The 23,720-nt window shown below is 55.5% G+C and overlaps 1 protein-coding gene across 1 annotated transcript in view; it reads left to right on the forward strand.

Moving 5' to 3' along the window:
• The window catches only part of birc6 (baculoviral IAP repeat containing 6), a 129,509-nt gene that overhangs the window by 58,608 nt on the left and 47,181 nt on the right, over positions 1–23,720 (forward strand). The window contains exons 52-59 of the mRNA XM_035400913.1: positions 31–162; positions 1,390–1,551; positions 1,970–2,143; positions 8,925–9,121; positions 9,990–10,290; positions 12,117–12,334; positions 15,893–16,057; positions 16,442–16,610. Of these exons, the coding sequence (XP_035256804.1) occupies positions 31–162; positions 1,390–1,551; positions 1,970–2,143; positions 8,925–9,121; positions 9,990–10,290; positions 12,117–12,334; positions 15,893–16,057; positions 16,442–16,610 (1,518 nt within the window). The remainder of the gene's footprint in view (positions 1–30; positions 163–1,389; positions 1,552–1,969; positions 2,144–8,924; positions 9,122–9,989; positions 10,291–12,116; positions 12,335–15,892; positions 16,058–16,441; positions 16,611–23,720) is intronic.

Raw genomic sequence — 23,720 nt, forward strand, 5'->3', positions numbered from 1 at the left:
TCTAACCTGCCCCCCCCGGTTTTCCTGCAGACACCCCGAGCATCACAGCCAAGCTGATCAACGAGCAGAAGGAGGACAAGGAGAAGAAGAACCACGAGGAGAAGGAGAAGATGAAGGCCGACAGCGGCTTTCAGGACAACTACAGCGTGGTGGTGGCCTCAGGTACCCCCCCCCCCGCACTCTCAGGCTCAGCCAATCAGGACACGCCTGACCTCCGTGGTGGTGGCCTCAGGTACCCCCCCCCCCCCCCCGCACTCTCAGGCTCAGCCAATCAGGACACGCCTGACCTCCGTGGTGGTGGCCTCAGGTACCCCCCCCCCCCGCACTCTCAGGCTCAGCCAATCAGGACACGCCCGACCTCCGTGGCGGATGGTCTTCGAGGACCTCAGACATCAGAGACGCCGTGGTCTTACTCGGTCGACTTTGTGCCATCATTAAAGGAGCCTTGCTTTCCGTTGCTGTTGCTGTTCACGGCTTCTCAAATGCATCTTAAATGTCAGGGGGAATGCTAATTGCCTTGGAGTTGGCTTATGTCTGGAGTTTGTTTTTTTTTGTTGAGGAAGTTATAATTTGTGCATGAAGCGCGCTGGATTGAAGTAGATATGAGCCACCTACCGTCTCGCCACCAAGTTCATACAAAGTTTCTTTTCAGTTTTGTTGAAACGGCCTGGAATCTCCTAAAAGGACATTAATCTCACCAGCCTTGTGAGTCGTAATAATTATGATGGCATGGTGTTATTGTACAGCAAAGGAGGCATTTAACTCATACATCATATCTAACGTGTGCTGTACGTTACCATTTGAACATGAGGTACCTTTTGTGCAGTAACTGGAGCGGAGCCTTTGTTTCAGGGCCTTGATCTCTGGGGTTGTCTCCTGATTGGCTCCCATGGGCTAGTTCGTTCTGATTGGCCCTCATCAGAAAGGGCTTTCTGATAAGCCCCAATCAGCCGGGCTGTTGTTCTGAGGTTCCACTGCTGTTATTTTCCCCAGCCTTCACACAGAAGAGCCTTCAGCTCAGTGTCTTATTCGCGAAATATGCCTGGAAGTCATGATAAAATGATGGGATGGTTTCCATGAATCTTTCAGCAGTGCTTCACAGACACTCAAACGCTGTTCCAGACCCATGCTATGTCACTGGAAAGATAGCTGCTGGTGCTGTTGTTTGTTTTAATGAGAAGGGTAGCTGGCCAGCTACAGGAATGAAACCGCTCAGCTGTAGCTTTCTGGCAGGCTGCACCAGCGTCCTTTTTGTTTACGAGCGGAAACTGAATTCTTGCTTTGTCCCGCTGGCTTTGTGAGCCTCAAACCCGTACGCTGCAGGTTTTTTTGTATGTGACAGGGTTAGAGTGACATGGAGCTTATTAGCATCCCTGCTTTCTCCCTCAGGCCTGAAGTCCCAGTCGAAGAGGGCGGTCTCCACCCCGCCCCGCCCCCCTTCTAGGCGGGGCCGGGTGATGAGCGACAAGCTCACGGCCTCGTCGGGGGTGGACTCCTCCTCCAAAACCATCAGCGTGCCCGTCTTCCACCTCTACCACAAGCTCCTGCCAGGTCAGTGCTCTCCCTGCCCCTCCCCCCATCGCCGCAGCCAATGGGAGCTTGTTCATCAGCCCTCTCCCTAATTGAAGCCTCCTGTTCCAGTCAGTTCACTCTTAGCTACACCTCTGCCCCTTAGTCTGTGGTACACAATGTTCACGGACAATTGGTAAATAAATTCACATACTGTATTTGTCTTGAATATAGATTAACCCCCCCCCCCCCTCCCAGAATGCACTCCAGGAACCCTCATGTCTACAGTGCTTCACAGTTGTCTTTAGGTGTTGTAATATAAGCGGTTGACACTGAGTGTGGCTGAGGACACACACCTCAGTAAATGCACAGCGCTTGGCTCACGTTGCTGTGTAAAATGCGCTGTCAGACGGGAGGGGTTTGGTCCTGTGTGCGCTGACCCGCCCCCTCGTACCCCCAGGTCAGCCCCTCCCCGCGGAGATGACCCTGGCCCAGCTCCTTACCCTCCTGTACGACCGCAAGCTGCCCCAGGGCTACCGCTCCATCGACCTGACGGTCAAACTGGGCTCCAAGGTCATCTCCGACCCCGGCCTCTCCAAAACAGACTCCTTCAAGCGCCTGCGCACGGAGAAAGGTACCTGCTCCTTCTGTAACCTACACACACACACACACACACACACACACATACACACACAAACACACACACGCACACACACACACACCTACACACACACATACACATACACACACACACGCACACACCTACACACACGTACACGCATACATATACACGTGTACATACACACATGCACACACACACATGTAAACTCATGCACACGCACACAGATGCACATGTACACACACGGGCACACACATGGGCACACACGGGCACACACGCGCGCACATACACACACCTACACACACACACACGCGCGCGCACACACACACGCACACGCGCGCACATACACACACCTACACACACACACGTGCACACACACACATACACACACCTACACACACATACACATACACACACACACACACACATACACCTACACACACACACACACACACACATACACATACACACACACACATACACATACACACACACACACATACACATACACACACATACACCTATACACACACACACACATACACACACACACACATGCATACACACGGGCACACACATGGGCACACACGGGCACACACACGTACGCACACACACGCACACACCATGCAATCCCAACATCTACCCAGTTCACTCAGACAAACTTGGCGTCTGATGCCTCTCAGTGCTGACAGCTTGTTCTCGGGGAGCGAATGGCCTTTTCCCGACAGCCGTCTATTTGCCTGTCGCGCTGTTGCAGGTTCACACACACACACACACACACACACAGATGCGTGAGATATTATTACACCTCTCAGACGGAAGCTTTTGTCAGACGCGCCCGTTTGAAAAAGCACCGGGCTGTCATTTTGTGTTTCTCCGCGCGTTTGACTTGTCCCCTCGTCTGATGTGGAAAATATCTCCCTCTTCTTCTGGGGAATGGTGTTTGGCTGGCCCTCCTTGCTTCGGCTAATTTACTGATGTCGCGGCGTCATTATTTAGGGCTTAAAGATTTGTGCGCGGTTGTCACGGGGACGGCAGCGGGTCCATTAGCGGGAGGAGCTGTCGGGGCTGGAGTGGGTGGATGGGTGTCAGGGGAGGCTCACGGTGCGCCTGGCCAGGTCCAGACACAGCGATGGCTCTAATGCTTCAAACCCGAATCCTCGTTGCTAGGGATCACCGCTGCACGTAGCAACAGCGGGACAGCAGTGGGCGGGCTCCGGACTTTCAGGCCACGCCTCCTGGGAGTGTCTCTCTGCAGGAAGAAAATAACATCCATCAATATGAGTGATGTTATATATATACATTTTTTTTTTAAATCTTACGTACCTGCTTACGTACCTGTTTGTCTTGCTACTCTGTAAAGTGTCTTTGTCACAGTTCTCTGTAAAAAGCACTATACAAATAAAATTGAATTGAGTATATATATATTTATATACATAGACACATATACACAGACACCAGAGATGAGGAAACAGCCTGGAAAGTGTAGCTGACTTGTGCTGGAGCTGAGACTGTAGGAAGGAGATCTTTACGTGTGGCACAGCGTGGCACAGCTTGCCGCCTCGTGCGAAAGGGACAGAGAGCCACGGATTGGCCAGCTTGTCCTGCAGGTAAACTCCCAGCTCAGAATGGCCTGCTCGCACCGCTGTGTGTTCTTTCCTGCTTACGCAGTTATTTTGAGCGAATGAGCACCCTGGTGTCGAGGCTTAGAGTTGGGGTTTGTGCCACGCTTACGGTTCACTTTTGGAGCTAACTGACCCGATGTTTATTTTTTCTTAATGTCACACATCCTCTGGGGAGGGGAGAATCCCCGGTGACCTTTTCAGCCTCCGCGTCGTTTCCCTGACCTTCTCCAGGCTGGAGTCGCGCGCGCGGTTCTCTGGTCTTCTGTAAACGGCGGTGCTGTTGGCCTTTCGCCCTGCGCGTGCGGTTCGGTGTGCGGTACCTTCCCGTGGCGTCTAGTTCCTCCCATCAAGCACTGCTCTTCTAGTGTGAGCCTTTGAGGAGCTTTTTGTCCGTTTAGGCGAGGTGACCATGTGACCTGCTTTGCACAGGACGTATCAGAGGTGCCGCCCCATTCCCAAACCCCACCCCCTGTCCCCCCCCTCACTCTCTCAGTAGTGTTCACATGCCCTTGGTGCTGTAGAGACCACAGGTGATTGATATCAGGTGATTCCATCAAACCTCAAAGTGCATCTCTTTCAAAGTAAAGCTGGGCTATGCTCTTTTTTGCCTTTGAATGTGAGTGAAGCGGAGAGAGGAACTCACAGAGGAAGCTCTGAGCCTCTCCTCTGCAGCCGACGTCTGATCCCCCCCCCCTGGCGTTTCCCTGTCTCTCTCTGCGTCTTTATGCATTCTTTCTAAACTTCAAATGCCTTCGCACGCCTCCTCTCAAAGGCATTGAGTTTGATTTTGCCCGAAAAAACACGGAAATTTTCCTCGGGCTGTTCTGCTTTTTTTTTTGACGGATTGAGTGCCGCCCCTTGCCCCGCCCCGCCCCCTGGACCCTGCTGACGGGCGTGTAGAAGTCAGCCGTGTGCGTGCCTCGTTAAGAGAACCAAATTTACCTGGGTGGGACCCGATTTACGCTGACTGGCTTTGATTTACATCAGCAGTCCCCGCATTGCTCTGATAACACTTTACTTACACTTATAACACCTTCTTTAGCACTGATAACACCTGCTTTAGCACTTATAACACCTGCTTTAGCACTGATAACACCTGCTTTAGCACTGATAACACCTGCTTTAGCACTGATAACACCTGCTTTAGCACTGATAACACCTGCTTTAGCACCTGTAACACCTGGTTTAGCACCTGTAACACCTGCTTTAGCACTTATAACACCTGTTTCAGCACTGATAACACCTGCTTTAGCACTGATAACACCTGTTTCAGCACTGATAACACCTGCTTTAGCACTGATAACACCTGCTTTAGCACTGATAACACCTGTTTTAGCACTTATAACACCTGCTTTAGCACTGATAACACCTGCTTTAGCACTGATAACACCTGCTTTAGCACTGATAACACCTGGTTTCAGTCTTTGGCTGCTTGGAGGATACTGTGTCCTTTCTGGTATACTCGATCCAGATAAACACACATGAAGAAATAGCATACATGGTGTCTGTATTCTTCAGGAGCCATGCTACAGGTCATGCTTTTCATTTTAAACCCCTCTTGTTCTGGAACTGGGGTTTTTTGGGTTCCTGATCAGAGATCGAGAAGCGAGTTGGTTTCGTTCTTTCCGAACAGTCGATGGCGTGTTGCGTCCTGGGCGGCGTCAGTCTCGGCACGACCGTGCGAGGAGGGCTTTTTGTTCAGCGCTGCTGTTTGTGCACGTCGGTGTGAACGACACCTTTTAAACAGGGGAGAGCGCCCCGTCCTCCCTGCTGTGGAGCTGTCTCCTTCCTGTCTCCTTCCTGTCTCCTTCCTGTCTCCTTCCTGTCTCCTTCCTGTCTCCTTTCTGTCTCCTTTCTGTCTCCTTCCTGTCTCCTTCCTGTCTCCTTTCTGTCTCCTTCCTGTCTCCTTTCTGTCTCCTTCCTGTCTCCTTTCTGTCTCCTTCCTGTCTCCTTCCTGTCTCCTTCCTGTCTCCTTCCTGTCTCCTTTCTGTCTCCTTCCTTTCTGTCTCCTTTGATTAACATCGTGGGTGACCAGCAGTGTGCCTGTCCCAAAGCTACGTATTTATTTTTAAAAAAAAGCTTTGGATGTTGATCCGTCCCCCGGTATCTTTATCTTGTGAGCCCAGAGTACCTGTATGTGCAGTTGTTAGTCAGGTAGAGAGCATGCGATTGTCCTGTCAACCTCCCCCCCAAAAAAAAAACGGCCTTTCCTGTACGCGACGGCATCGTTCGCGGGCCGCCTTTGATGTTTCCGTGCTCGCCGCCCTCGTGGGGGTGACACTGGCGCCCGAGGAACGCGACGCGTCGACGTCAGACCTCGCGGTTTTCATTACCGTCGCCGTCCCGTCCGAAACGGCGGGCGGAGTCAGACGAAGGACGCGCCCGCGCCGAACGGAAGGGCCTCCTCGCTTTACCCAGCAGCCCCTCGCCTCCCGCCGTCTCCCGGGTAACCGGCGAGGTCTCCGGGCTCCCGCTGAGACCGATGATGGGGGGGCGGGGGCGGGGGTGGGGGTGGGGGCGGGGGGGGGGAGCTGGACTAATGCAGACCGCTCCGGGGAGAGCTGTAAACCCAGCAGTGCGGAAGTGACCGGGGGAAACCCTGCATCGTCCATTTATCCCCCCCTCCATCCCTCCATCCCCCCCTCCATCTCACCATCGCTCCCTACGCTAGGCCCCCACAGAACCACGGATCCATAAAGAGAAGCTAACGTCCACTAAAAGCCTTTTTATCAACTCCCGCAAATGGGCCGGACCTTTCAAAGCAGGATGACGCGTGCCTCCCCCCCCCCCCCCCCCCCCCAACCAACCGTTTTAAAGTTCGAAAGCCCATTTTTTTCACCGCAGATTGAACTCAATGAGAGCAGAGAGCAGTGCACTTAATTCATGCACAGGAGGAGTTTCCTGTGGAAGCGGACGGTGTTCCAGTTGTGTGGCTGTAGTAAAGCTGTACACAGAAAAAGAAGAAACGCTTTGTGTACTGTGTCGTTTGTCCTGTCCTGTGCTGTAATGACTTTCCTGGCAGGGTCAGGCCACGGCGTGCTGAAGGACACAGGTCTCCCATAGCCTCCCTGAGACACGCCTCAGCTCCATAGTAATTAATGCACTGTAGCTGAGCGCTGCTGTGGTTTAGGTATTCTCCTCTGGTCTGTTCATCTCTCTCTGTCTCTCTTTCACTCCCCTCTCTCTCTCTCTCTCTCTGTCTCTCTTTCACTCCCCTCTCTCTCTCTCTCTCTCTCTGTCTCTCTTTCACTCCCCTCTCTCTCTGTTTCTCTCTCTCTGTTTTTCTCTCTCTCTGCTTCCATCTAATTCAGTTTGGAAATCTGGATGGCAACGGGCCCGATTAGTCAGAACCCCCTTTTGGCAACTTTTTAAACTCGTCACAAAAAAAGTCCCTTCAGAGGGGTGGGGGTGGGGGTGGGGGCGGGGCGGGGGGGGGGGGGGAGGGATGAATCGCTGCTTATTTTCTCCTCTCAAGTCGTTCCTGAAGAGAGAGATGATGACGCGGAGCTTTTTCTAGACGACCCGTCGATCGACCGCGTCTCCGCATCACCGCGAAACGCGTCCGCCGCGCCGGAGAGGAGAAACGGCAAAACAAGCGGCGGCTGTTTTCACTCCGCCGTTCGCCTCGGAGCGGAGACGCGTGCAGACGAGGACGAGGCGTCCCCCCCCCCTTGCTCCCGGGCTCCGTTATCTTCGGCTGGTAGATCGCTCGTGTACAGGGGGGGCGCGCCTTTGCGTCCTGCTCGGGTTCGCGTCGCGGCAGCGCCCCCCCGAATTTTACGCCGCGCCGTCTCCTCGACGCGCCTCGGCGCTCTGGGTCCGCCCGTGTCCTCGCTTGTGCGCCGAGCGGTGGCGTGCGTCTCTGTTGGGTCATTTCCCTCCCGTCGTAGCCGCCGCTGGCGCACGGCCTTGTGGGAGCCCATCGCTCTCTGCATCCGCCGCTGTCCTAGTTCAGCTCTACCCCGTCTTTGAGTTCATTACATTACATTACATTTGTTTGGCAGGCGTACGATGCGCTTATCGTACGTCGCTCTGGATAAAGTGCATACCGAAGGTCACTGAAACAACTACAGAACTCAGGTCTGATAAGGGACAATACTCATTTTGTCGGTTAGTCACAGCCACGAGCACATCCCAGTTCACACAGTAAGCATAGGCTAGGTCAAAAAGTCACGTGAAGTCAAACTGGGAGGCATGACAACGAGATTCAAGATGACGATACGAGTGCAATGTAAGTGATGTAAGATGGAGGTACAAATGTAACATGAAAGTGTACAGGAACAAATTATAAGGATACCGGTGATAAGAGCGATCCTAAAATAATAATAATAATAATAATAATAAATTGGGAATCAGAATCCAGGACAGGCCTCAGAATCAAGGTGTGCAGAGGTGTGCGTTCAGCCAATCGGTGACTGAGTTAATCAGACACTGTGGCCCTCCTGAACTGGAGCCTGACGTCCCTGCTTTAGAGAGAAACTCAGGAAATGGCCGCTCGACTCTCTAACTGTGCTTAATCTCCCTGTGGTCGCGGCAGACGTGCTCCATACGGGGCGCGCTGGTCAGCCGTTGGCCCTGTTTTGAGAAGAGAAGTAATTGCTTTGTTCCGCCCGTTTGGAAAGTGTTCCTTTTCGTAATTACCGTCCCAAACCGCACGGGGAGCTGTTTCCCGGCGGTTCTGAGGCGGTTTAATGGATCCGAGACCGCCTACACGACGCAGCGAAAGCTGGAGGTTTCTCTTAAAGCCGCTTCTCCCCCCCGCAGAGCACGCGGGCGTGCTGAACCCCTGCCCCGAGGGCGAGCCCATGTGACGCAGTGAAAGCATATAAAGGTTTCTGGTTGGACCGCAACAAACACGAATGTCTGTGACTGAGTGACTGAGTGACTGAGTGACTGACTGAGTGACTGACTGAGTGACTGACTGACTGAGTGACTGAGTGACTGAGTGACTGAGTGACTGAGTGACTGACTGACTGACTGACTGACTGACTGACTGACTCCATTGGTCGGTCGAGTTATGAAGTCACACCATTGGTCGGCCGAGTTATGAAGTCACGCCATTGGTCGGCCGGGTCACGTGCGTTAGGTGCAGCCGTGTGCTGGGTTTTAACCCGGTCTGGTTTAAAGACCTTTTGATCACCGTGTGATCCTGCGTTCCCCCCCCCCTGCAGAGCACGCGGACATGCTGAACGCCTGCCCGGAGGACGAGCCCATGGCGGCGGGCGAGGACGGCCTGGAGGCCGCCATCGACGAGTCGCTGCTGGAGACCGGCCCCATCCAGTCGCCCCTGCAGGTGTTCGCTGGGATGGGGGGCCTGGCGCTGATCGCCGAGAGGCTGCCCATGCTGTACCCCGACATCATCCAGCAGGTAAGCCCCGCCCCCCCCCCGCCCATGCTGTACCCCGACATCATCCAGCAGGTAAGCCCCGCACCTCCCCCCCGCCCATGCTGTACCCCGACATCATCCAGCAGGCAAGCCCCGCCCCTCCTCCCCCCCCCCCCCCCCCCCCCGCCCATGCTGTACCCCAACATCATCCAGCAGGCAAGACCCACCCCCCCCCACCCCCCCACCCTTCTGAGAAGAAGGTTGTGGTCCTGGCCAGTTGGACTATAGTCCTGGAAGCATGGGGGTCTTCATCTCCCCTGGAAAAAGAGCTCCATTCCTGCCCCTCCCCCCGCCCGCCGCCCCCGCCCCCCCCTCCTCAGGCGCTGCATGGTGCCTTATAAATGAAAGTGAATTGATTCTTTCGACCGTAATTGGAGGCGCGTGGGGACAAGGTGAGCATGCTGAGGGCCCCCGCCTCCCCCAAAACCCAAACCCAAATTAGCCGCGTTTTTCAAACCGTCCCGTCGGACTTAAATTATTCAGCCCTCGCCGCTGGCGTACCCCGCCGCAGGCGGTACGGAGTGTTCCGCGCGCGGTTCAGCCGCTGCTTTTATTCAGCCTCATTTCAAACCCCCGTTTCCCCCCCCCCCCCCCCCCCCCCGCACGCCGTCCCTTTCAGGGGTTCAGACGGCTGCAGCGTAAAAAACAGCCGACGCGGCGATGAATTGTTGTTTCCTGCCTCTGTGACTTGTTAGTGATAAATGTGTTGCTTTCTGACGCTCCAGTGTTTCTCCGGCTCGTACGTTACGCTCCTGTCCGCTGCTCGGTGAACCCGGAACTTTCTGCTTCAGCGCTCGTGGTCCTCGGCGTGACTGAACATTGCCCCACTGTGCCCCCCCCCCCCCCGCAGGTCAGCGCCCCCGTGGTGCCCTCCAGTACCCAGGAGAAGCCCAAGGACAGCGACCAGTTCGAGTGGGTGACCATCGAGCAGTCGGGCGAGCTGGTGTACGAGGCGCCGGAGACCATCGCCGCCGAGCCGCCGCCCATCAAGTCGGCGGTGCAGACCATGTCGCCCATCCCCGCCCACTCGCTGGCCGCCTTCGGCCTCTTCCTCAGGCTGCCCGGCTACGCCGAGGTGCTGCTCAAGGAGCGGAAGCACGCCCAGTGCCTGCTGCGCCTGGTGCTCGGCGTCACCGACGACGGCGAGGGCAGTAAGTGACTCCGCCCCCCACCCACCGACTGACTCCGCCCCCCTCGAAGGGCGAGGGCGTGGAGATCTCGTTTCAGCTTCGGGGAGGGGACAACAAACAGGAGATTTTATTTAGGATTTTATTTGAGGGGGGACACTAACTGTGCCATGCAATACAACATGAAAATATTAAAATTACATTACGTTATTGGCATTTAGCTACTTACACAACTTTTACATAGCATTTACATTGCATTCATTTACACAGCTGGGTATATTCTGAAGCAATGCAGGTTGAGTGCCTTGCTCAAGGGTACAACGGCAGTGTCCTACCGGGGAATCGAACCTGTGACCTTTAGGGTACAAGACCAGCTCCTTACCCATTATACTACACTGCCGCCCGCTATATTGGGTGGGACCGTTTGATGTTTTCCCGAAGTTGTGGGGACGTGTATGTCCCCCTGGGGTCTGTGCCCATGTTCCCAGGCAGTACGTACAGGCTGCCCCACGTACCCTGAACCGTCCCCTTAAACTTCTTCACTCGTCCGCAACGGATGCCTTTCCGTGAAAGGGCCAGCAATAAACTCATTTTTATGAACAGTTTTATAACTCTTCTACTTGTTCTCCGTTCTTTCCTCCTTGTTTCTAATCGGCCAATCAGTCAGTCGATCGCCCCTTATTCATACAGCACGGCTCACGCAGACGATGCAGTTCAAAGTGCCAGCCAAAGGAAAACACACGAGGGGAAGGTTAAACGTTTGTCTGCAGACTTTGTGTACTCAAACGAAATTAGTGCCCGCAAAATAGAGAGAGAGAGAGAGAGAGAGCTGCTAGTTTTCTACAAAAGTTAAAAAGGCTGTTATTGATTCCTGCGAAGACTGGAACACGCAGATCGATCCCCCTCCTCCTCCTCCTCCTCAGAATCCCCGAATACTGAGCCGTGGGTGTCAGAATATGGCTGATTTACATCGACGCCCACGGCAGGGGCGCGAGATGGAGTGGCAGGGGCGCGAGATGGAGTGGATGTTTTAATCTCCCCATTAAAAAACCGAGGCGTGTTTTGGACCTCCCAGCGCGAGCCATTGCCCCCCCCCCCCCCCCCCCCCCGGCCCCTTAGTCCTGCAGAACCAGGCCGGGCTCTCGAACCTGCGGCTAATTTCGGTAGGCTAGTCACGTTAGCTCGTTTTGATATCGACCGGTCCCGCCCTTCAAACGCGTCAGATCCACCGCTGGCTTCCCGGGGTTAGGGTTAGGGTGAGGGTGAGGGTGAGGGTGAGGGTTAGGGTTAGGGTGAGGGTTAGGGTTGGGGTTGGGGTTGGGGTTGGGGTTGGGGTGAGGGTTAGGGTGAGGGTGAGGGTGAGGGTTAGCGTTAGGGTTAGGGTTAGGGTGAGGGTGAGGGTGCGGGTGAGGGTTAGGGTTAGGGTAGGGCCGCTCTCTGCCGTTATTGATGTTTGTTTAAAATCTCGTCTCCTGGGGACGCTGCAAAAGGTGTTTTTTTATTACTGGATCTGAGGCCTTAATTTAAGACCTGTGGCCCTGGGCCAGCAGTGCGGCCGGTCAGGCCCCCCGGGTTTGTCCACTCTGACGGATTGTACGACCCCTTGTGATTGGCTGGGGGGGTTGCAAGTTCAAGTTCAGGTTTTTATTGATCGCATACACATGGTGTACACGGCAGTGAGATTCATTGTTCCCATATGCATCTCTCAATTCACAACAAAGTAAACACAATAAAATAAAATAAAAATAAAAACAATAAAAGAGAGGGAGAGTTGGGAGGCGTGCTGCTGCGTCGGGCGCTGCCTTGCTGGCGTGTGATTGGTGTCCTGTTCCCCCGGCTCCGCCCCCCAGGCCACATCCTGCAGTCGCCGTCGGCGAACGTGTTGCCCACGCTGCCCTTCCACGTGCTGCGGACGCTGTTCAGCACCACGCCCCTCACCACGGACGATGGCGTGCTGCTGCGCCGCATGGCGCTCGAGATCGGCGCCATCCACCTGATCCTGGCCTGCCTGTCCGCCCTCAGCCACCACGCGCCCCGCATCCCCAACGCCAGCGCCAACCAGGCTGAGGTGAGTCCCGGTCTGAGTCCCACCCTCCCGCCCACTCCCTGCCCCCCCCAGGGCTGCACCACACCCAAATCCCTCTGCCCATCCCCAACGCCAGCGCCAACCAGGCTGAGGTGAGTCCCGCCCTCCCAGTCTGAAGTCCCGCCCACCCGGTCTGTGCCCCGCCCACACTCTGTCCCCCAGGGGTGCGCCACGCCCAGAACCCCTCTGCCCAGCCCTCACCTTGCCCTCCTTCCCTGTGCTGTGACCTCATTTTCCCTTTCTGGCTCATGCCCCGCCCACACTGCCCTCTGGGCCTATGGCCCACCCTTCTGGCCCAAGCCCTGCCCAAATCTCAACCCTCACACTGCCCTCCTTCCCTGCTTAGACAGAGAACACACTGTACAGAGGAAAGGGGTTGTTGAGTCCAGACCCAGGATTGAACAGAGTAAGAGTGGCCAACTGAGGAAATGAGTTTCCCCCCCCCCTCCCCTCCACACTGTCCCCTGCTCCTATCCCTGGCATGACAATTACTGCTGTAATCCTGCTGATACTGCTTCAGGTCTGTATCCTCAGACACGGCTAAAAATGTTTTTATTTATATGTCTGTGCTCCAAGACGTGACAGAGTAACCTTTTGTGTGCGCACGCCGAGGTTTGTCCAGGACAGCTTCTCCCCACGAAAATGGGCTCCTTGGCTCGTCGTCAAAATGTGTTGTCTGCATCTTAAGCAGGCACTCTCAGCCGTGGACGGTCGGAAGGCATTTTCTTGTTTGTTATTGTTGCGCTTTATTGAAAGGGAAAACTGGGGCAAATTAAAACTTAATCGCGGACTTCCCGTGCTGCGATGAGTACTGCGCTGTGTGATTACTCTCCCGCTACCCCCACCAGAACGGACAAAGTGTGCCCAAGAAACTTTCTTCATTTTCGCTGATTAGTCGCTTATTGGGAGCGTCTCGTTAGTGGGCGTCGAGCGACCCGCCGACTCAGCCTAGCCCGTTAGCCCAGCCCGTTAGCCTTCTGAAGACTTGATTCGGTATTGATTTCTCTGTGGTTTGAAATGGCGGTTTATGCCTGCTGAGCTCAGAAAGCAGAGCCAGGCTTTCGCAGACAGACCTGCTCTGTGCTGCTGGCGGGAAGACCCGGGTCTGCAGGGCCGCGCGGCGTCTGGCTCTCTCACCGCCTGTCAGTCAGCCCTTTAATTCCCCCCGGACTCCGGCGGCTGCTGTGCGCCTCGGAGAAAAGCGCCACTCCCACGCGGCGAACCCTTTGACTCCCAGGCAGTGAACCCTTTGACTCCCAGGCAGCAAATCTTTGATTCCCGCGCGGCGAACCTTTTGACTCCCGCACAGCGAATCCTTTGACTCCCGCCCGGCAAGACGACGGCTTCAGCCGCTAACGATGTCGCGGTCCTTTCAGAGCGCCCCCCTCCCCCACCCCGCTCTGACCTCACGCCCACGGGTGTGCGGCAGCTTTAACCGAGGCCGGCGAAGGTCATGTGCTCCGTCTCGGCTCGACGCCTCCGGTCTAGTCGGTCCCGTTTTGAACGCCGCGGCCCCAGCCGAGACCCGGCGGCCTTCGGAGTTCCTCCTGTGCGTCTGGCGCCGAGCGGAACCCGTCTTTCTCTGGTCCTGTCGTGGGCGTCGCCTCAGCGGCGGCTCAACTGCGAAATCGTGGCGGAAGAGGACGGCAGCTTGTCGATAACGGTGTCCTCTGCCAGCCTGTGGCTCCTCAAGTCACGTCGGTTTCCCTCGGCGCTTGTACCTGTTATCTTGAGAGGGACGTTGGTTATCTTCAACACTCGGGACGCGGAGATAAAATCTGAGCAGACGGTCAACCACCCCCCCCGCCCCCCCCATCGGTGAAAGTGACTTGCATGCCCACTACCCCCTGATTTATTTTCCACAAACTCAAGGTGACTGGTTCCAGCCCCCCCTGTATAATGAGTCAGAACTTCTGGAACATTCCGGGCAACAAAGAAAAAAGCGAATGTTGAAGCAGCAGGATTTTTGTTTGAAATGCCTCAGAAAGGCACGCGTGACTTCCTGGAGTGTCCTTCCCTAAAATGCGGAGGGGTGGCCGTGCGGCACGCTTCCCCCTCTCCAGTCCGCGCTGTCTGGGTTTCGCTGCCCGGAGGAGAAAAAGAAAGAAAGAAAAGAGTGAAGACACTCTGGAGACGTTTCCGGTCGCGTCTGCGAGAGGACGAGACGGAGTGTCCGAGCCAAACAGGAAAAGCGTCCCCCTTTTTCAGAACGAGCAGCCATCTCCCAAAAACTGGGGTCATGACAGGCGGCCTGAGGCCAGTCCTGGTCCCCCTCCTGGGGTGTTCCTGTCCTGCTTCAGCCCGGAGGAGCCACGATTGGGCGAGTCGCTGCCTTCGCTGATCCCATTTAAACACCCCTCTGTGCCCTGCGGGAGGGCTGCACCCACGCTGGGTTTAGAGCTGCACCCACGCTGGGTTTAGAGCTGCACCCCCGCTGGGTTTAGAGCTGCACCCCCGCTGGGTTTAGGGGCTGCACCCACGCTGGGTTTAGGGCTGCACCCACGCTGGCTTTAGAGCTGCACCCACGCTGGGTTTAGGGCTGCACCCACGCTGGGTTTAGAGCTGCACCCCCGCTGGGTTTAGAGCTGCACCCCCGCTGGGTTTAGGGGCTGCACCCACGCTGGGTTTAGAGCTGCACCCACGCTGGGTTTAGAGCTGCACCCACGCTGGGTTTAGGGCTGCACCCACGCTGGGTTTAGAGCTGCACCCACGCTGGGTTTAGGGCTACACCCCCGCTGGGTTTAGGGCTGCACCCCCGCTGGGTTTGGAGCTGCACCCCCGCTGGGTTTAGGGCACCCCTCCCTTGGCATTTTGGCTGATACGTGCCTACACTGTACTGTCCTACGTAAGCCATGTCAGAACCTACACAGGGCTAAACCATACACAGCCCAACCCCCCTCCCCCATCACCCAGCCCAGCCAATCAGGGATGGTGTAGAAGTGCCAGGTTTCTATCAGTCCACGGTTGCGATAAAGAAGAAAAGTGGAAGCCGCTCTTCCGTGCAGGAAAGGCGGGTCTTTAGCCCCTGGCGGTGCGATGTGTTTATCTCCAGACCGGCAGCCAGAGTGTGTTCATGGCTGTCTGCACTCATATTAAAGTCCTTTGCCAGAAATGGGTCTCTGCTTGCTGGAGTCCCACACAGCTGATATGAGTCTCTGGGACAGAGAAGAGAATGGGAGCCTTTTGAGAAAAGAATGATCAATGAGAAAGGGAAATGGCTGCGGTAGGGGGTAAAGAGTAGGGTGTAGCGGGTGGTGTGTAGCGGGTAGGGGGTAGGGGTACACGGGGCGCAGGTGTACCCGGGTGTCTGAGTGGCGCCTGCTTTTGAGAACAGAACGATCGCTGAGAAAGGAAAGCGGAGGTAGTGGGTGGAAGGTAGCGGGTAGCGGGTAGGGGGTAGTGGATGGAGGGTAGCGGGTAGTGGGTTGGGGTTTGGGGGTAGAGGGTTGGGGTTTGGGGGTAGAGGGTTGCAGGTAGCGGGTAGGGGTACACGGGGCGCAGGTATACGCGGGTGTCTGAGTGGCGTCTGCTCTCGCCCAGCCTCAGATGTCCAGCGGGCACGCGGGCGGCACCAGCGAGGAGCAGCAGCTGTACTGGGCCAAGGGCACCGGGTTCGGCACGGGCTCCACCGCCTCGGGCTGGGACGTGGAGCAGGCCCTCACCAAGCAGCGCCTGGAGGAGGAGCACGTCACCTGCCTGCTGCAGGTGAGCCCCGCCGCCGCGCCACCACAGCGCCACCTATCTGTAGGGAGGTCACATAGACTGTAGCGTCACTTATGTCATCTGAACATTGTGAGGGAAGTTTGAGTCCTCAGGCAATAATAAGAATCCCTGCACACTTAATAAGCTCCTAGTGTTATAAATGCAGTATTTGGAGAGATGTATGTGGGACAGATATGTGGTCCTTTCAGATTATGCCTGTGTTATGAATGTCCTGTGATATGAATACCGTGTTATGTATGTTTGTTATGAATGGTCTGTTGCACGTGTGTTAAGAAAGTCCTGTGTTATGTATAGAGGTGACGTGTCTGTCTGTAGCCCCGCCCTTATCTCAGTACGTTCTGCCCCCCCTCGTCCCCCCCCCCCCAGGTCCTGGCCAGCTACATCAACCCGGCGGGCTGCACGGGCCCCGGGGGGGAGGCCCCCGCGGGGGAGAGCCGGGGCCACAACAGCAACGCCCTGCCCTCGGTGCTGCAGGAGCTGCTGAGCCAGTCCTGCCTGATCCCCGCCATGTCGTCCTACCTGCGCAACGACTCCGGTGAGCGCCGCCGTTTCCCCGGGTTACGGGGGCTGTGGGCGGGGCTGCTTCGGGGGGACCCTTTACGGCCGTGGAGTTTAACGAGCGCGGCGGGGTATGCTGGGGAACGCCGCTTCCTCTGATTGGTGGATTCGTTTGATGTACCTCTCTCTCCCCCACTCCCACCCCCCCGGTTTCGCCCGCTGTGAGTCTGGCTTTCTCCCTCCACGTCCCGGTCGTAGATCCGACTGGCGGTTCACGGTTAGCTGTTCGCGGTTCACTCAGAGGTCCTGTTTCCTGTGCGCTTTGTGAACGCCGGCGGCGACGGGTTCCGCGACCTTCGCGTCGCCGTCAGCCAATCGGGCCGCTGGGTCGCCGCCAGCTCGCGCCTCTTCCCTCCAGCTCTCACCTCCAGTCCCAGGGTTCTCCTTGCTAACCGCCCTCTCTGAGCCGACGCCGCTCGGCTGGGAAGCTGGCTGTGTTTGCACGGCTTTCCGCATCGCCGACCGTGCCCCCCGTCCACCAGCAGGTGGCGCCCTGGCGTCTCGCTATGAAGCGAAGAGGGGGGAAGCGTTGCATTGTGTCTTCCTCCAGACCCGAAGTGCTGCTTCCAATTAATTCAGAAAAACTTGAAGCCATTTTAATTAGACAAATCTTCAGATATTTATCCCCCTTTATTATTTAGTCTGCGTAGGCGAGACGAAGAAAAAAAAAAAAAAGAAAGCTCCCGTCTTATTTAATTAGCGGTTACTTGTTTGCCTCGGTTTGGGTGTGATTATTTTTTTCGGCAAACGGCGCTGGATCTCTGTTGTGCCTCCGCTGAGAGACGAAGGCTCCTCGTGTGATAAGGGAGCTCGCTCCGATGCGGAACCGCACGCTTTTTTTGTTTAATGTTGGGGAATATGCAAATGGCCGTCTGGTCCAGGCTGCGCGGTGTGAGGGGAATGTTTTCATGAGGGCCCTGGAAGCCTCCGGAAGCTTCTCTCTGAGGCTTCGTGGTCAGGCGGCAGTGCTCGCAGGAGTTGGCGGAGTAAACGAGCGCCCCGGAAGGTTCCGGAAGGTTCCGGAAGGTTCCGGAAGGTTCCGGAAGGTCGCGCGGTGTCTCCTGTCCTGTTTCTAGCGGTTAATGTATGACCGCGGCGGTATTTCTCCTGGAAAAAATATGAGGAATGGAATATTGTGTGTTTTAATCAAACTGGTGAAGCCAGGTCCTGGTGTTTTCTGCTGTTCATTGCGCACCATTGAAATTTCATTCGCACGGCGTAAGAATGATTGTTTCTTCGTATGCGCCCTCTTCATTGGCAATGCTGGCTTGTTCAAACGTACGCTGTCGGTGCTGCGCGGAGGTCAGCGAACAGGCCTCTCCCTCAGTGAAGATCCACTTGTGTAAATGGGTTATGTGTGAAGTAGGTGAGCGAAATCGCTCAGGATAACAGCATCTGCAGGATGCCTAAAAACATTGCAGGTGTGCTTTGGGTGCATGTCGGGCTTGCAGTTGTAAAGGGTGGGAACTAGTGCCTGGAACACCACACACACAGCTTTGTTGGTCTTGCTGGTTGATAATTGTTTTCCACCCATGTTACTGTATGTAATGTCCCCTGTACTGTACATGTGGAGAGGAGATGTGAGCATTATTTCAAATGAACGATAAAGCCAGACCAGTCTAATATCTGAACGTTTTTATTTTATCAGTGTTTTTATTTAAACTTTCCTCCCCCCCCCCCACCCTCCCACCCACACACACACACACACACACACACACACCGAAATCACAACCGTCACCCGTTCTGAGTTTTGCTTTCCTTGAGCTGGAAGAATTTCATTCAACACAGCACAACGCAGACAGCGTAGAAGTGAACAGTCCAGTGTGTTACAGGATCAGAGCCTCACTTCCTGCCCGCCGCGTCCGAGCCGGGTCCAAAGTGACGAATGACAGCCGCGCCTTGATTTATGTGACTGAAGCAGTACCCCCCCCCCTCGTCCCGCCCGCCCCTCCGCCGCCGCCGCCATCTTGCCCCCCGCTCTTCATCTGCGCGTGGGAACAGCGTGCGCCGCCCTGTCCCCTCATCCGTCACCGTCGCCCGGGGAACGCATCGCGCCCCAGCCGCTGGCTCCATCGCGGGATCTTACCCCGTTAGCCGGAGGTAACGCCTTTTAGCGTCCCCGCCACGCTCGTCCCTCTCCAATTTAAATCTTCATTTTTCTTTTTTCTTTTTTTTCCCCCCCTCCCTTCTTCCTCTCCTCCGCCCCTCCCCCTCTTCACCGCGCGTGTGAAGTCGCAGTTAGCGAAACGGCGGCGCGATTAGCCCCAGCTTTGTGTGCTGTAGATGTGGAATGGGAGGACTGGGGGGAGGGGGGGTGGGGTGGCGAAGGGGGGGGGGGGCTCTCTGTTGTAAAGTGTCAGGAGCGCTAATGTGCTAAAGCTATTAATGAAGATCATTTAGCTCCATGTAATTACACCCCCCCCCCCCACATCAGCAAATAGATATGATTGAAGATTACTCCCCTCCCTGAGTGTGACTCTGAGCACCATTTACTGTCACTCAACATAACTGCCACTGGATACTGACACGGTCAGTACTCCTGATAGCACAGACCAGCCTTTATATGCATGACCCAACAGCACAGACTGGGCTTCATATGCGTGACCAAACAGCACAGACAGGGGTTTGTATGCATGACAACAACAGCACAGACAGGGGTTCATATGCATGACAACAACAGCACAGACAGGGCTTTTGGTGCATGACCCAACAACACAGACATGGCTTTATATGCATGACCCAACAGCACAGACATGGTGTTATATTCCTTACCCAGAAACACAGACAGGGCTTCATATTCCTAACCCAATAGCACAGACAAGGCTTTATATGGATGACCCAACAGCACAGACACGGTGTTATATTCCTGACCCAACAGCACAGACAAGGGCTTCATATGCATGACCCAACGGCGCGTGAACCTCTGTTGACCTCTGCAGGATGGGTAGTAAAACGGTTGGGTCGCCCTCATCTGTGCTTTTCTCTTCCCACAATGCATTGCACGTTCAGGCCCTGACTGGGTTTGGACCCTCACATAAAGCAGCAGTGGGGGAAAGACGGTACTCTCTGTGCTGAATGGAAACTGCTCATTTCCTCTCGTCAGATGGTGTGGCTTTTCCTTTTCCTTGGGTGGGGGGCGGTTTTGTTTTGTTTGGGTCCCTCCCCCTCCACGTCATCGTGTGACGCAAGTGTTCCACGCTGGTGGCGTAGTGTTGCTGTGATAAGCAGCTGCCCTCGTAAAAAAGAATAAATAAATAAAACAAACTGCCCCCCCGCCCTCCCCCCGCGCGGTCCGGTGCTCCGGCGGCTCCCCGCGCGCGGACGCCGTCAGCAGGAAGCAGACGAGGCGGCTGTAAATCGAGCGGGACCGCGGTCGGAGCGCGGCGGGCGGCTGATTTATGGCCGCCGTGCGTGAGCGTGTGTTTTTACGGCCGCTCGGCTGGGGCTGGGGAGAGACGGGCTGTGAGGGTACAGCGTGTACGATCAGCTCGCCGCCGCCGCTACTGCTGCTGCCGATAGGCACCCGCTCTACCCCTCTCTGCCTGTCCTGTACCCCTGTACACACACACACACACACACGCACGCACACATACACACACACACACACGCATGCATTACCTACCCCCTTTATGCACGTAAACATGCACAAAAATTAGACACACTGCCGATCTGTCAATACTCACGCATGCACGCTGGCACACACATTCTCAGTGCTCTCTACACACACACACACACACACTCAGTGCTCTCTATACTCACACACACACACACACTCAGTGCTATCTGCACGCACGCACACACCCACACAATGCTCTGTGCGCGCACACACACGCACGCACGCTGGGACACATAAACAAACACTTGCACGCACGCACGCACACACACACACACACACACACACAGTGCTCTCTGCGCACACACACACACACACACACACACACACACACACTCACACTCTCAGTGCTCTATGCACGCACACTCACACATTAGCCAGGGGGGAGACATACGCTCTTCAGTGGTGTGTGAGGGGACAGTGGCTCCGTGCTGGAATGGAAGGCTTGTTCTGGAAGCCCTGCTGTGGCTGATTCAGCTGCTGTAGCTGATTTACCAGCTGTACTGCTGTAGCTGATTTAGCTGCTGGAGCTGCATTAGCGGTTGTAGCTGATTTAGCTGCTGTAGCTGCATTAGCAGTTGTAGCTGATTTAGCTGCTGTACTATTGTAGCTGATTTACCAGCTGTACTATTGTAGCTGCTGTAGCTGATTTAGCTGCATTAGCGGTTGTAGCTGCTGTAGCTGCATTAGCGGTTGTAGCTGATTTAGCTGCATTAGCGGTTGTAGCTGATTTAGCTGCATTAGCGGTTGTAGCTGATTTAGCTGCATTAGCGGTTGTAGCTAATTTAGCTGCATTAGCGGTTGTAGCTGATTTAGCTGCATTAGCGGTTGTAGCTGATTTAGCTGCATTAGCGGTTGTAGCTGATTTAGCTGCATTAGCGGTTGTAGCTGATTTATCGGTTGTTGCTGATTTAGCTGCATTAGCGGTTGTAGCTGATTTAGCTGCTTTAGCGGTTGTAGCTGATTTAGCTGCATTAGCGGTTGTAGCTGATTTAGCTGCATTAGCGGTTGTAGCTGATTTATCGGTTGTTGCTGATTTAGCTGCATTAGCGGTTGTAGCTGATTTAGCGGTTGTAGCTGATTTAGCTGCTTTAGCGGTTGTAGCTGATTTAGCTGCTGTAGCTCTGCGTTCGGTGCCATGTGCTGCTCTGACAGCGAGCCCACGATCGAGACCGATATCGCTGGCACTTTTGTCCCTCTGCCTTTAAAATGCGAGCCGTGTGGCCTGACCCATCCCCTCCATCACAGCTGAACATGCCCGCCTGCCGCTTCTCACTGGCGCGTTTGGTGTGGAGCGCACGGACTGGACTACACTCTGTAATTATAGCAGCTATTCTACAGGAAAGACCACAGTGCAGTAGCACCTTATCACACTCTGATAAAATGACCCATAGTAACCCCGTACCCCCTAGAATTCGAATGGCCAATAGTAACCCTTCCACACGGAGTTACACGCAGTACCCAACAACAACACAGTATTATATATGACCTACAGTACCCCTCTACCACACAGAATTTAAATTCCCCAGTCTACCCCCCCCACGCCATAGAATTTAAATTCCCTCCTGTACCCCACTACCAGGGAGAATTTATATACCCCACTGTACCCTCCTAGCCCATAGAATTTAAATTCCCCACTGTACCCTCCTAGCCCATAGAATTTAAATTCCCTCCTGTACCCCACTACCAGGGAGAATTTATATACCCCACTGTACCCTCCTAGCCCACAGAATTTAAATTCCTCACTGTACCCCCCCCACCCCACTGTGGAAGCCCTGCCTCTGTAGCCAGAGCTCGGGCCGTGTGATGTCGTGTGATGTCGTGTGCACACGTGCGTTCGGGACCTGAGGCGAGGCTTCTGGCCGTTTTCTGCCTGGATGCGAACATCACGCCGCTCCACGCAGTCAACCGCCCCTCCCCCCCCCCCCCCGCCCCCCCTTCAGACCCACCGAATCAACAGGCAGAGCAGCATCCCAGCCCTGTGACTGACAGCTGTCATCGCCGTGGCGAACCCGCGGGCCCCCCCCCCCCCTCGTCAGCGCGAAAAAAGCCCCCCCCCCCCCCCCCCCCCCGGGCCAGTGACCGATGACTCGCGTAACGGCGTTTGCCAACTTACACCGGCCCTCATTACGGGCCGTCACTTCACCTCCGTCAACCCATCACTCCCTCCGTCAGCCAGCCGCGAAAAAAAAAACAACAACAAAAAAAACACAAAACAAAACGGCCAATCCCCCGCGCGCGTGCACACGCCAGAGCTCGGCCGCAGATCCCCCATCAACACAGCCACGCGTCTCTCGTTGACACAGTCGCATTTTTATTGGTCAGATTCACCGATTGCACACAGTACATCTAGAGTTTATTCATAGTATTTATAAAAAGCCCTCCCCAGCTCTGTACAGAAACGCAGCGCTGACACAGCTCTGGAACCAGGAGAGAACGCACACAGTACGAAGAGCTTCCCCGCGCGGCAGACGCTAATCCAGACCGCACCGGTGTTAGGAGGGTCGGTCGTGTTGGGTATTTGCAACACGGTCCTTTTCCCAGAGGGGTGGGGGGGGGGGAGGAGAGTGGCCCCCACTACCCCATCTCCCTGTGCCAAATTCATCTCAACAGCCAGCCAGTTTTTTTTTTTTTCTCCCCCCATATAAAAATATCTTTCTCTTCCGTCCCTTTTTCCTTCTCCTTATTGCAGATCTCCCGCTCTCTGGTTTGGTCTTGAAATACGGACAAAAAAAAAATAAAGAAGCGTCACTGCCCTCTCTTCCCCAGAGCACTTTTTGGGTGGTGGGGAGTGAGGGGGGGGGGTAAACTCCGCCGTGGCTTTTGGACACACACGGGCGACTCTCTGCCAAGCTCCTCGGGCGCCCGGTTGTCAGGGAAACGGTACGGTCCCACGTCTGCCGAGCGCTCCCAAAAAAAAAAACAACAAAAAAAGAAAAACACCAGTCCCTAACGGTTTTGGGTTCTGCGCCGAGCCTCACAGTCCCTCCGGCGAGGCTCTCCCGTATCCACGGCGACACCGCGCGCGTGTCATTCTGACTCGCTGTCCGCTCTCAGTCAGTTAATCCAAAACGCGTTTATAATCCAGTTTAAAAAGAACGTCTTTTTCTCAGTTCATAGTCTCAACCCCTGTAAGTCACTGGGTCCAGGCGGGAGTGGAGGGGGGGTTTTGGGGGGGGGGGTGGGGGGGCGTGTTGGGAGACCGCAGTCCGGCCCCCCTTCCCGGCGCGCTGCCGGCCGAATGTTATCTCCCCGGCGCCGGTCCCTCTGGGTCTCCCCCGGCCCGGTCCGGAGCCCGTCTCCGGGGGCGACGGCCCGTCATGTCCGCCGCTCTCCCGCTGTCCCAGGGGGAGGGGGAGGTGGGGGGGGGTGTGGTGGGGAGAGGGAGGTGAAGGGGGACGGGGGAGAGGGGGTCGGTAACCCTTCACAGGGTGGTGTAGATGTAAACGAAGACGATGACGAACAGGTTGAGGA

The sequence above is a fragment of the Anguilla anguilla genome, chromosome 18 (assembly GCF_013347855.1).
Source record: "Anguilla anguilla isolate fAngAng1 chromosome 18, fAngAng1.pri, whole genome shotgun sequence".
NCBI classification, from domain to species: domain Eukaryota; kingdom Metazoa; phylum Chordata; class Actinopteri; order Anguilliformes; family Anguillidae; genus Anguilla; species Anguilla anguilla.